Source organism: Desmodus rotundus, chromosome 9, assembly GCF_022682495.2.
Source record: "Desmodus rotundus isolate HL8 chromosome 9, HLdesRot8A.1, whole genome shotgun sequence".
NCBI classification, from domain to species: domain Eukaryota; kingdom Metazoa; phylum Chordata; class Mammalia; order Chiroptera; family Phyllostomidae; genus Desmodus; species Desmodus rotundus.
Window position 1 is genome coordinate 15,392,759 of NC_071395.1, and position 12,336 is coordinate 15,405,094.

Below are 12,336 nucleotides of genomic sequence, written 5' to 3' on the forward strand. Positions count from 1 at the left end.
ACCATTTGAATGAACGGTTATATAAACAGAGGGATGCATGTCTGTGTACTTACACCTCACCTATTTCCAAAATGAACCTGGAGCTGCTCATATTTAAACATGCATACAGTGCGACTACCTTATTAATGAAGTACAATGATGTATGATTAAACTATTGACAGTGGACTGGAGCTGCTCAAGACGGGGCAGGGGTAGGGGTGTGGGCGTTGATTGTGAAGTTTAAGAAGGAATATATATGTAATTTAAATTGTTTTTTAAATTATGGGTTTTTTTTTTAAGTGGATAGAGTTAAAAATAAACAGAAAGTAAAACCAAAGAATTTTTAAGCAGGAAGAAATCTCGCTGATAATTCCCAACAAGGTCGGTTCAGAGATGAGGCAGGTGAAGTGACTGTAAACGCTTGAGTCCCTTTGCTAGTGAGTGTGGGGGGCCAATCTCTTCACCATGGGGGCTCTGCCCTGCTGTCTATACATTCAAGAAGCAACAGCACTGAAACCTCACTGGACCAAAAAAAAGAAAAAAGAAATAGAAAAATCATATTAACTTACTTGCTTTAACTCAAGGAAGGTATTTTTTTTTTAAATAAATTTAATTAGTTTGTAGGCTTTGAAATCAAACTTTCTCTTGATAGATCCTATGTAACAACCTGCAGAAAATTGAGATAATTGGCAAGTGGGTAGTTTTTCCATACAAACCTTACCACACACATAGAAGGAGTTCAAGGTGCCGGGGGCCGCAGGGAACAGAGTCTACACATGATCACCACCTGCACTCCAGGCCTGCCAGCCCCCTAGTGCCCCCCTGTGTAAGTGGGCCCGTCCTCCTTCTGAACACCAGGATATCAATACATGCATTTAATATCTTTTAATAGAATTTCTTGGGTGTCTCTCAAATGCTATTCCAGGGGAATAAAAAACTTTGTTAGCAATGGATATCACTGGGTTTATCTGTTGTTATTGACATTGATATCATCAGTGCATATTTTAATAACTGGTAAGTATTCAATGAAACTAAGAAGTCTGATATCTAGAGGCAGTCTAAACTGGAGTCACTGGAGAAATACAACTGAGATCGGCGACAGATAGTTCGGAATCCTGATTAAAAAGTGAATTTTCTAAGCAAGTTCCTGTCTGCGATCACTGCCAGATTACAGCTGGAATAATCACGGACCAAAGGGAGTATCAGGAGGGGTTCCCTCACTTTCTGGAGTGACTGTGCTTTTGCAATCACATTAACATCACACAGGATAGAAAACGGCAGCCAGACACCCCCTAGCTATTGACCCAGGAAATGTTCTTAGCCCTCAGGTGCATGAGACCAGCTTGCATCTAGGCACATTTAAATTTTATTCAGGAAAATAAGATGTTTTGGAGACCCTCTGTCTGAAACTCTCCTTGTTATTTAACTAGGAGCCTGGCATCCTGAGAATCTTGTGGGCCTTCCACAAAAATCGTTGTCTGTAAAATAAAAACCATTTACTTTTTTCTTCCTGAGCTGCAATAGAACAGTAGCTTCAAAGAGAATTGAGTCAATGTGTGACATTTATCTTTATAGCAAACGGACATAATCTTCCTTCCATCGTGTCCCCTTTCAGAAGAGCAGCGTAGCATGTGCCGGGGCACAGGGTCACAGGAGAGAAACCTCCTCCTCAAGTGTCACGTCTGTCTCGCAGGGGGAAAGGCTAGCCAGCAGTGGACTCTTTAAGGAATTAAATACACGTGGCCTGGTAACAACTGAATCCTATTCAGAAAAGAGGAGTAGGCCAGACCTGAAAGCCACATTTTGTTTTTCATGGTTTGGACTTCCCTTGACCTAAAGAAGGTCAAAGAAATGCTTGAGTCTAAATTGCTCAATACATTGGCTTTTCTAGCACATACCTTTGTAACTCTAGAATCAACTTGATATGGCCTTTTTGCAACATTTGAGAAATAGCTTGAAAACGGAATCCCTGCTTGAAGTCAGATGGTGTGTAGTTTATTTTTGTGGATTTTGGGGGGGTTACTATTTATTTATTTAAGTTATTAAGCAACAGAATTAGAACTTTTTTCCTGCTGTGAGAAAACAGTTCATCTATCTATTTTGAATTGAACTAAGATTTCTTTCTAACGTAAAGGGGGAAAAAAAACTATGAAATGTTTAGGAACATGGGTGACCGCTCTCACCACATCCCCACAAACGCTTTTTAGGTAGAGCCAAGGGACGGCGAATCCACCCCCAGGTTGCCCAGAAACCAACAGTATACACAGCGTGTAAAGGGGAGGGGGCCAGATGGAGAAGGCACACCTTCCCTTCCACCCCTCAGATTCAAAAATCAGTGACCCAAGTAACACCGACCAAATCATCTCTCCACAATATAAAGGTAACAACAAAATTAGATATTCTATCAACTCCTCCTAAACCCATACTCTAGTAACGATGCTGGGAATGGATGGCACTCGCTTCAACTGAGAAGTGCGCAGAAGCGCCCCCTCCGCTACTTCCAGCCCACGCAACAGGAAACAGAACCTGAATTTAGGATGCGTCCAAGTGGACGCACGGATCATTTTCCGAGTGGCCATGGCAAGAGCCCTTGAGTTTCTCTCTGCAGGGATATTTCCCCTTGCATGAGTTTTACAAAAATGGACGGTTTTTAAAAGAGAATTACTGCATCCATGGGGATGCTTCACCAAGTCTTGGATCGTGAACAGAGGCATGAAAACAGGAGGCACAGGTACCAATCCATAGCAGGGCCCCGATCCGAGAAGTTCCTTTCTCCTCTTTCAGTGTGAATGGTTTAAACATTCATTGATTAAGATATTAAGTGTTTCAGCAACAGAATAAATTTAGTAAAGAGAAAAGAAAAAACGATTTGTTATAGAACTCCGTATCAAACCCTGCTGAGAAGCTCGTTCAAGTGATGGCATGAACTCAGTGCATTTATACCAAGAAAACAATCTGTCTCCCGCGGGTGTACATCCTACGACAAGACAGGCCAAAAGTCTCCCCCACACCGGAAGCTCAGGACCTCCTCCTCATCTTCACATGCATCTAGTCACCTGAGCAAAAAAATTAGACTTCGCAACTATTGCTGGTTTTCTCCGAGACACTTAAAAAGGACAAAGCCACTAGCTTTTCAGGAGGCACAGTTTTATCAGTTACCTTTTTTCCAATTCTTCAGTTAACTAAGGTTTATTATTAATTTCATATAAGGTTTTCCAGGCAACTGTGTCCAGGTGAATTTGCAGGGTAAACACCATTAATACATTTATTGATAGCCAGATGCACAGAATATTTATAAAATTACATTTTACATACAGCCATGCCTCTCTTTCTGCTTCTACCTTAAATAAAATTTTGATAAATCAGGAGTGATTTGTTCTATGGCAAGATTACCCAGCTCCCTCTGCTCTTCTCCTTGTTTCCAAATTTTAGCCATTTCTCTCTCTTTCACCAGATGGCAGGTGAGAAGTGAGGAGAAATGAAACTCCGAACTGATCAACATTTCAGGATTTTATTGACACTTTGGAAACTCTGGCGCGAACGATTTGGACCGCTTAGAGTCATAAAAATTCCAGAGATCCATTTTCCTGGTTGTATTCTGCTGTTTACACAAGTTTTAAAGTAATTATAATTAGTGCATATAGCTCACTCAGCAATTTAAATGGAAATTTGTCATAAATGCGTCAGATTGATGTTAGCTGCGATCGTTCAGTCAATTATTTTTCATCCTAAACCCTCTTCATCAATGTGGCTGCAAATAATCCAAGCTGGCTAGACACACAACGGCAGAGTCTGTACTGATGGAGACACAGGGAGCCTACTTCCTGTTCGGGTCTGGCAGGATATCCTCAGGAGACATCTGTACCTCCATACGTCCATCTCCAGGACCATGTATTTATCATGCGCACAATTTAAAAACAAACCAGTCCAAGAAATGATGTTTCCACCGCGAGAACTCAAATGACTACATTTCTCCCTCAGATGAATAACTCGCTCTACAGGACAGCGACTTCTCCTTTGGAAAGACTGTCCCCACCAGAAAAACTTACGATGCAAATTTTCCACATGCACGTTCCCTCAGAATCTTATTGGGCTGGAATAAAATAAAGCACTTGCAGGAAATGCTTTGAGTAAGTCTGAATGACAATGTTCTTCTGAGTTCTTGTGTGACAAGGAATTATAGAAGAGCAGGAGAAGTGAAAGGGGCTTAAATTCCACAAAAAGGTAATAAAAATGCTAACATAAAAGTATTGAGTGTGATAAATTAGGGCAGAGTAGTTGCTGATTATACAAAAGTCCATTTGTGATGGAGGCAGCGGGAAGGGCGGGCTCCCCCTCGTCCAATGTTTCAAAAGCAGTTTCCCCCCCTGTGCTCAGTGATGCCACGGGCTCCATGACAAAGATGCTTTGATCTTCTCCCATTAAACATTTCTTGTATGGACCTAGCCTGAACCTGGTAATGAAAAAAAATCATTTCTGTGAAAGGGGGGAGCGTACTGTGTATCTCCAAGATTATTCATTACCTTTCAACAACGCAGCTATTTGTGAAGTCTTTGTGTCAGACACACATGAAAGACCACCGTGCTGCTTATTTAAAGTACTCTGTTGCGCTCCCACTTTTTTATTCCTGCCTCAGATCAGATGGGGAACCCAACCGAATAAGGCAAAAATGAAATAAGAAGACTTAGCAATTTACAGTCAAAAAGCCTACTTATATGATGGTGGAAATAAAAAGATGCCATACCTGAGCTGGCGGGTTTGGAAACTCTTCCCTTAGGAACGGGGAGTAACAATAATTCCAAGGACTGTGGCGGTGGTGGAGGTGGCGGCGGTGGTGGAGGAGGTGGCGGGGTCACCTTCTCTTGCTTCTTCTCGGAAGGCGGTGGCGGTAGGGGATCCTCAGGCACCAGTGATGACTTCTCGGCCAGAAGACTCCCAGCAGCCCTTGCAGCCACCTCCTTGAGAAGGGCGGCCGAGGAGGTCATGGAAGCCAGGGAAAGGAAAGGGCTGGCCGGAGGGGGATGTTCCTGACCAGGAGTCAAGTTTCTCTCACTGACTTTCTTGGACAAAGCTGCCAAGGTGGAACTGGCAGACTGGGAGCTGAAAGGGGAGGAAAAGGACTCAAATCGCATGGTCTCCTCAGTCCTGGTGAGAGATTTGTCCTGCAGAACAGCATTGGCTGCAGCTTTCAGTTTTAGGATGGCTGAATCGGGGGACAAGCCACAGGTGGTGGTTGAGTTTGGCAACCACTTACCTTGATTCCATATAAAACGGTTACTTGGAGTGTATTGGTCATTCTGTTCCTGCTTCTCCGCCAACTTCCTGGCAAGAACACTGAGCTGTTGGGCATGGTGGGCCGGTGGGGAAAAGGAGAGATTGGAGCCGACGTTGACTGGGGACTCCACCCTGCCATTGGCCGTGGCTGTGGCATCGAGTTTGAGGGACCCAGCCTCCAGCAGCCGCCTCAAGTTGCTGCTCAAAGGTTTCGTGGAGCCTGGGGAGTCGTCTTCACACAGAGAGGACACGCCAGGGGAGAGGTGATCTTGACACTGCAGTGAGTCTCGAAGGACGTCGCCATCAAGTGCCACCAGCTCCAACGTGTGACTGCTGGGAGTGGCACTTCCCAAGGAGGTGTCCGGGGAGGTGGACTGCTCTTGGATCCGGTCCTCCAGAGACAACTTATAGTTCTCCTGGACTTCGCCATAGGACGCTTCTGACGGAGTCTCTGAGGAGTTTCCATACCAGTGTTCTCCTTCACTGAGTTCGCCCTCCGCCTCTTCCTGCCTACTAACATCTGGGGGGAAGAAGAAGATCAGGTTTACTGCCCAAGTGAGCGACCAGGCAAGTCTGGAGGCATTCAAATGCTGCTGCTGACATGCTCCCACTTCCCTTCCACCCAAGAACCACATGAAAGACGGCAACCACCTGACTGCAATGTCAGGTGCTGAGTCAGACTGTCTTGGCAGGAGCCTGAAAGGAGGTAAAATGCTAAACAGGCAAAGGTAAAAACACACCCACTTAGGGCATGTATTAACCATTCTAATAATTACCCCGGATATGTGGAAGAGGAAGAGGAGTAAAGAGAAAAAATGGACCTGGTAAAGAAGTAACTGCTATTTCCGTCACAGGGCAAGTGGAAAGGAGCTTGTGCCCTTGCAGGAAAACGAGCATGTCGTCTTTAGTTCCGAGGCAGGGTTGGAGAGGCAGCTGGCAGAGCAGGGCAGTGCTGGCTGGGAGACTGGGCCTGCCTGCGTGCCCTCAGGCCAGCCACTTAGCTGGGCTGATAGAAGAGGCAATTAACTTTTCTTAAAGTTGCTCAAAAAATGTAAATACCTGCTATATGTTATAATTTCACCCAGTTCTTATGAAGCTTAAATCATAATAAACATGTGACCATGTTTGAAATGAGTCAAGTACTGTATAAAAATCAGATCTCATTAGCAAAAACTATTCACACTAACGATGTCTTAAAGTGACAACATTGACCACATTATAACTGCTGCTTGGTTGAGAGTCCTTGATTCCAATTTATCCCAGGCAGAGATTAATAATTCGTCCCCTCACTCCACGAAGAGTCCCCTTTAATTATTTTCCATCCACTCATTCAGCCATCCACCACTCCCACTCCGAATGCCCGCCCCCAAAGCACGGTCAGTTGGGGCTCCTTGCCATTTCAGGAGCACTCGTGCGTTCTGTCCCTCTTCTGCTTTTGCTCATATAGTCCCTCTGTCCGGAATGTCTTCCCCCAGAAAGCCTGCACGTCCAATTCTGCTCATTATTCAACACTCAGCTCCAAGGTTTCCTCCTCGTGATTCTCCCCAGAACTCTCAGACAGAACTAACCTCTCCTCCTTCATTCACTCACTTATTCAACAAGTAGTTACAACAGACTACTTGCTGCATGCCAGGCATTGTTCTGGATTGTTCTACACTCTATGACATTGAACAAAACAAAGATCCTTCCTCCTTGAAGGTTACATTTCAGTGGAGGAAGACAACTGTTAAACAAAGTTGATAAATTAGTAAATCATGGAGTAAGCCAGAGAGTGATAAGTGCTTTGAAAAAAGACAGAGAGTAGGACGAGGAGGGTGCTGGGTCACGGGCAGGAGGCGAGTTGCCGTTGTAAATAGGTGATCGGGGTGAGGCCTCACTGAGGGGGTGACTCTGAGCAAAGACTGGAAGGAAGTGAGGAGTTGTTCATGCAGGATCTCTGGGAGAGAGTCCCAGGCAGAGGGCGTTGCTGTGAAGGTCCTCACGTGGGAACATGCATAGCATGCCCACGAAACAGTGAGGGAGACAGTGTGGGCAGAGTGGAGTGAAGATCAGAGCAGTAGGAGAAGTCAGAGAGGGAGAGAGAGAGAATTGTGAGGGAGGTTGTGAAGATGACCTGTTGTAAACGTGCCTAGGACATTGTAACCCACTGAAAAGTCTCTGGCATTGGGAGAATCTGAGAACCACTGGAGGGCTTGGGGCTGGGGAGTCAAATGCCATGACTTACGTTGTTTCAAAGGACTGTGTCGAAGAGAATCCCGGTACGAGGGTGGAAGCAGGCGACCAGCTCAAGGTGCGTGCAGGGGGTGAGACACAGATTCTGTGCATAATTTGAACACAGGGCCAACATCCCCGTGCTTTGTTTATGCTGATTTTATATCACTCCAAATTATCTGTCTGCCTTGGTTTATCTTCTGAAAGGTAAGCAGTGGTATTCCTTGAAGGCTGGGATTTTATTATCTACATATCCCACTTGGTGCCCAGTGCAAAGCCTGGTCCCTAGCAGAGTTCAGTGAACGTTTAGGGATTGAGCCAGAATGCCCCACCTCCAAGTTTTGCTATCTAACATGCTGTCTTTTCTGAACAGAAATAGCTAGAACTAGTAATGCATGAACTACAAGCTAATACATTGATCTTTCCATGCTATTTGGAGAAGAAATGTCACAAATGACAAATTCTCTTTCACTAAAGTTTTACAATTCCTTCCTGAGAATCTTTATTAAGTTATCAAGAAAATGTAAAATCTCAAATGGAATGTGCTGGAAAAAAGCAGATAAGGTTGACTTTTCTCTTTTAAAAACAGTCTAGTTCCTTGTGATTTGCCACATTTCCTCCTTCCCACTTGATTTGAACATTTTTCATCTTTCCTGGAATCAGCAGGACCCTGAACTACTCACCTCCCCAGTGGCTTCTCCTAGAGAGGCTTTTTACCAAACACCATGCAGTCAACATCAGTTTCGACAACTGGGCTAATTTTATGTTCCTCTGGCAAACCACCTTTCCTGATTTCAGATTAAACATCTTATCGTTCAGGAGAATCACATGAGACTATGATTTAAAAATCACCACAGTAAGAATCAGCTGAACACCTCCTCGAAGAATCTCTTCTTTGGTCTTCATTGATACCAAATGAACTGACATAGGAAAACAAGTGATTCACAAGTAAATATTGTTAGATTATATTTTTTGTCAAAGTAGAGTGGCTCTGGACGGGCAAGACTGGTCTAGAAACTTGCTGTAAGGATCGACTAACAAGGTGGATCTACAATCAGGGCTTTGAGAAACACAAAAAATACAACCCTCTATCCAGGCCTGTCATTTTATTGAGACTATTAAATATTATAAAGGCTATCTGGTTGGCTGAAAGATACACAGCTATCTAGCGTTATTGCCCAAATCAAGAACCCAAATCTCTTAGCACTTGGCTCAATGTTCTCTGCAGCCCCAGTGGGCGGTCTACCAGATGCTCTCCGGGTGGCAACTTCCAGTGAGCTCTGTCCGAGCAGCTACGCTCCCACCACCTCGAACCCATCCTTCCACCCTCTGGGAACAGAAACCTGCAGAAGAATTCTCTTAGATGAGAACAGTGTTTGCTCTTTATCTTGCAATAAATCATTAAGAGGGAAATACCCATATCCCTATACCCTAATCTTTCCCTTCCCGGTCTACCTCTTCCTCGTTGCAATCAGTCAAATACGGATTCAATTCCTAGGGAATTGAACGTATCTACTGGCAAAGCCCCAAAGGCAAAGCTTAATTTCCGACCCCCTCTGTGTACGCCCTCAGTGAGCAAGAACATACCACCTTCAAATGTGCCGAAGTGGGGAAGTGTGTCAAAAACGAAAGCAGTTGTCAACTCAGGCTCCAAACCTATCCAGCAGTGATAAGTGAAGCCAAACATTCTTGAATGACACACACCGCTGATATCTACATTTCAAGCAACTTTCCCAACCTTGCCAAAATACAAGCCCCAAACAAGCAAACAGAGCATTTCTTAAACAGACCAGTTTATGCTAAGATGCCTGGATAGTTCTCAACCACCCATCCTTCGGTTCTTTGCGAGCATGAATACAGACATGCACTCTCTCCCAGACTGCAAGAAAACTCGCATACATAAAGAATATTTTTAAACTCATAATACTCTATTAATCGCTTTTCTGAAGATGCTGCTACTGAAATTGAGGTTATTCAAGTAATAAACCACCAAATAATTGTAATGCATGGCCTAGAAAGGGCCAGGCCAGAAACCTGAGGAGAAACAGATCTGAAATTATTCTGGCCTAACCTGAGGTCAAGAGAAAGGTGGGGGAAGCTTTCACAGAAATGAATCCAAGAGACGTGGGGACGTGCAGAGGTTAGAGAAAAATCGTAAGAGGCTCAAACAAATATGCCTGCAGGTCACGAAACAGCAGCAACAAGGAATTTCTCCCACAAATACTCCTTTTTCCCCCTGCGGGGATGCTCTCTGTTTTTACATTCAGTTTCATCAAGAAGGCTCTGGAAGGCTGCACTGTCCAGTTGTGAGGGAGCTCCCCCCTCGCATGGTCTGCAGGACCCCCCACCCCCAGCACGTTGGACACAATGTATCCTGAGAAAAGGTTCTCTCATCTGGGAGCTCAAAACAAAGCATTGCTATAATCTCAGAGATTAATTTCTTGGCCACCACCAATTTTAGAATAAGCGAGGCTTGACTTCTGAGTTTCTTTCACAATCGGAGAAGACCCTGGGCAGCAAGACAGGTCCCTCTTCCTGTCACCGGCATGGAATGGTGGCACGCAGTCACAGAGCACTGGGAACGCTTCCTGCACACATCCACCCACCGTGGGCCTCGCAGCTTCCCTAACCCAGGCTCCCGGGGAAGCCTTTCAACAGCCAACGTAAACAACTTCCTTCTAAATACATTATTTTTAACCTCCAGAATAGGAAGTGATTTCCGTGGCTAATTTTGCAACAACCTATGTGTCTCACAGCCAGGTTCGCACTCGTTCCTGTCAATTTTACACAACAGTCTGTTTTTTTGTGTTTTTCACTTTGAATCAGAAACTCAAAGAATTAAGAATAGAAATGGTGCAATTACGGAATGAAAATATGCTGAATAAATTTTGTTTCCATGTGGCGACAATTTCTCCTTTGGGGGAAACAACACAAAATTCCACTACCTAACACATTTATTTATAATTCAGTTCCCCAGTAGAAACTCAGTAACTTGATATCCACAATTCTTGCTGCATTTTTTTCCAACTCACTTCCTTTTCGGTGTGTGAGTTGTAATCAGATGCATTGAATTGGACCAATATTCATCTAAGATCCTCGTTCAGAAAGACTGGAGAGGTGGAAAAAATATAAGACAGAGACATCTATTAATTTTCATGCCTTTTGGCTGAGGTTAAAGCAAGTAGAGATGGACGGCTCAAAGCCCCACTCCCATGTCTACCCACGAACCATTTCCACCAGTCAGCCCACATGACTCTAACCAGCAGGTCTGGAAGAGAACAAGCTCAACCTCCCAGGACTCACCTGGATGGGGTCGATCACGGCCAATTCTCTGGCAGTCAACGTCCTCTTCTTGTAACCACAGGTGTGTTTACCTGGTACCTACCGACTCGCCTTCTGGTTCATTTTCATCTAACTCTTCCAAACTTTCCCCTTCCACCAGATGCACATCTGTAGCTAAATACTTACGCCTATCTTTTAAGGCCACGCATCTCTATCAGTCTCATCAGATATACCTGCAATACCTCCCTCAAATCACACAACCAAACTTTCTGTGCAGTTTCATAAAGTATTTATTGGTTTGTAAAGTTTAAGGGGCTGTACATAAAAGTTATCAGCAAAACCAATGCTAATAATTGATTTAATTCACCAAACATTTACTGAGCATTTACTATGTTCGAGGAACTCCGCAACAAGGCGACTCAGAGGTGCCACAGTGTCCAGCCCAGTTTACAATCCGCAGGAATGCGAGGCTTGCTCAGGCAGAGGAAGCACAAAGGAACAGAGTGAGGGGTGAGTGTGCACAAAAGAGGGAGCGATTCCTTCTGGGGGGCACAGGTGGCTCTGGAAATGGACCTTGAAGGATGAAGATTTTAACAGATGATACTGGAAATTCACTTAGAAGTGGGCTTGCTCCTGTGCAAACCATCCAACAGGAAATAGCCTGGTCAGGGAGAAAGCTAACATCCAGGTGATAACTGTTGCATAAATCAATGTAATGAAAAAAATTTTATATCCCTAATTCTTCACATGTTAAAAAGACGTCCTCCCCTGGATGGTTAAGGTAGATGTTATCAATCATCTCACCATACTTCCTAGCTGCGAAACCATTAGCTCCTAACGACCAGAGGCAGGAGCGGGAGGCAGTCACTCCTGCGCCCCGGCTCAGTGCCCTGCCCACAGCTCCTGCGGTGGTGAGGACTACCAGGACGGCAGGAAGCCCCAGCTAGTGCTCTGAGTCCTGTGCCAAAGCCGCCTCCGAGGGGGCACAGAGCAGCTACTAGCAGCAGACAGGATGTCAAAGCTCTCTCATTTGCCTCTAGTCTCTTCTCTCAGAGGTCAGCCTCATCCTCGCAGGCTCCCTTTCCCAGGAGGCTGCCATTCCGGCTGCACAGGCTCTGGGTTTTCACTCTCAATGACTTCCCACTACAGAGAGGTCCTTCCCCCTCTGATTGGCCTGTGAAGGGTCATGTTCCACTCCCGGGTCCTATCACTGAAGCCAGAGGGTGTGTTCTACAGTTGGCTCAATGTGGGTCACAGAAGAAAGGAGAGGGAAAGAGGCACCCGGAAGGCAAAAGCAGTGACCTCTATCATGTTTAATAAAGGTTGAGTATGCTGTACGTCGGGCTGTTCTGAACCAGTTTTATAATTTTAAGCATCACACATAACCTCATTTAGGCTGCTTGTACCTGACAATTTTTAAATTGCCCCTTTGTAGCTTGAAAGCCTTAGCACTTCCCCCCCACACCAGTTGTGCCCGAACCTAAGAGACCTCTCAGGGGTTCGGGTGCCAAGCCCACAGTAGGAGTTAAACGCAGGACAAAGCCTCAGAGACCACGGTTACTGAAACATCGATGCCCTGGGCACCGGACC

The 12,336-nt window shown here is 45.0% G+C and overlaps 1 protein-coding gene across 4 annotated transcripts in view; it reads right to left on the reverse strand.

The window, feature by feature from the left end:
• ZNF827 (zinc finger protein 827) overlaps positions 1-12,336 on the reverse strand; it is a 155,819-nt gene that overhangs the window by 118,224 nt on the left and 25,259 nt on the right. For 3 of the 4 annotated variants that reach the window (XM_045202338.3, XM_071219154.1, XM_071219155.1), the window contains exon 2: positions 4,724-5,773. In XM_045202338.3, coding sequence (XP_045058273.2) covers positions 4,724-5,773 — 1,050 coding nt within the window. Of the gene's footprint in view, positions 1-4,723; positions 5,774-12,336 lie in introns of those variants that run through there. The other variant, XM_045202344.2, reaches the window with a different exon arrangement.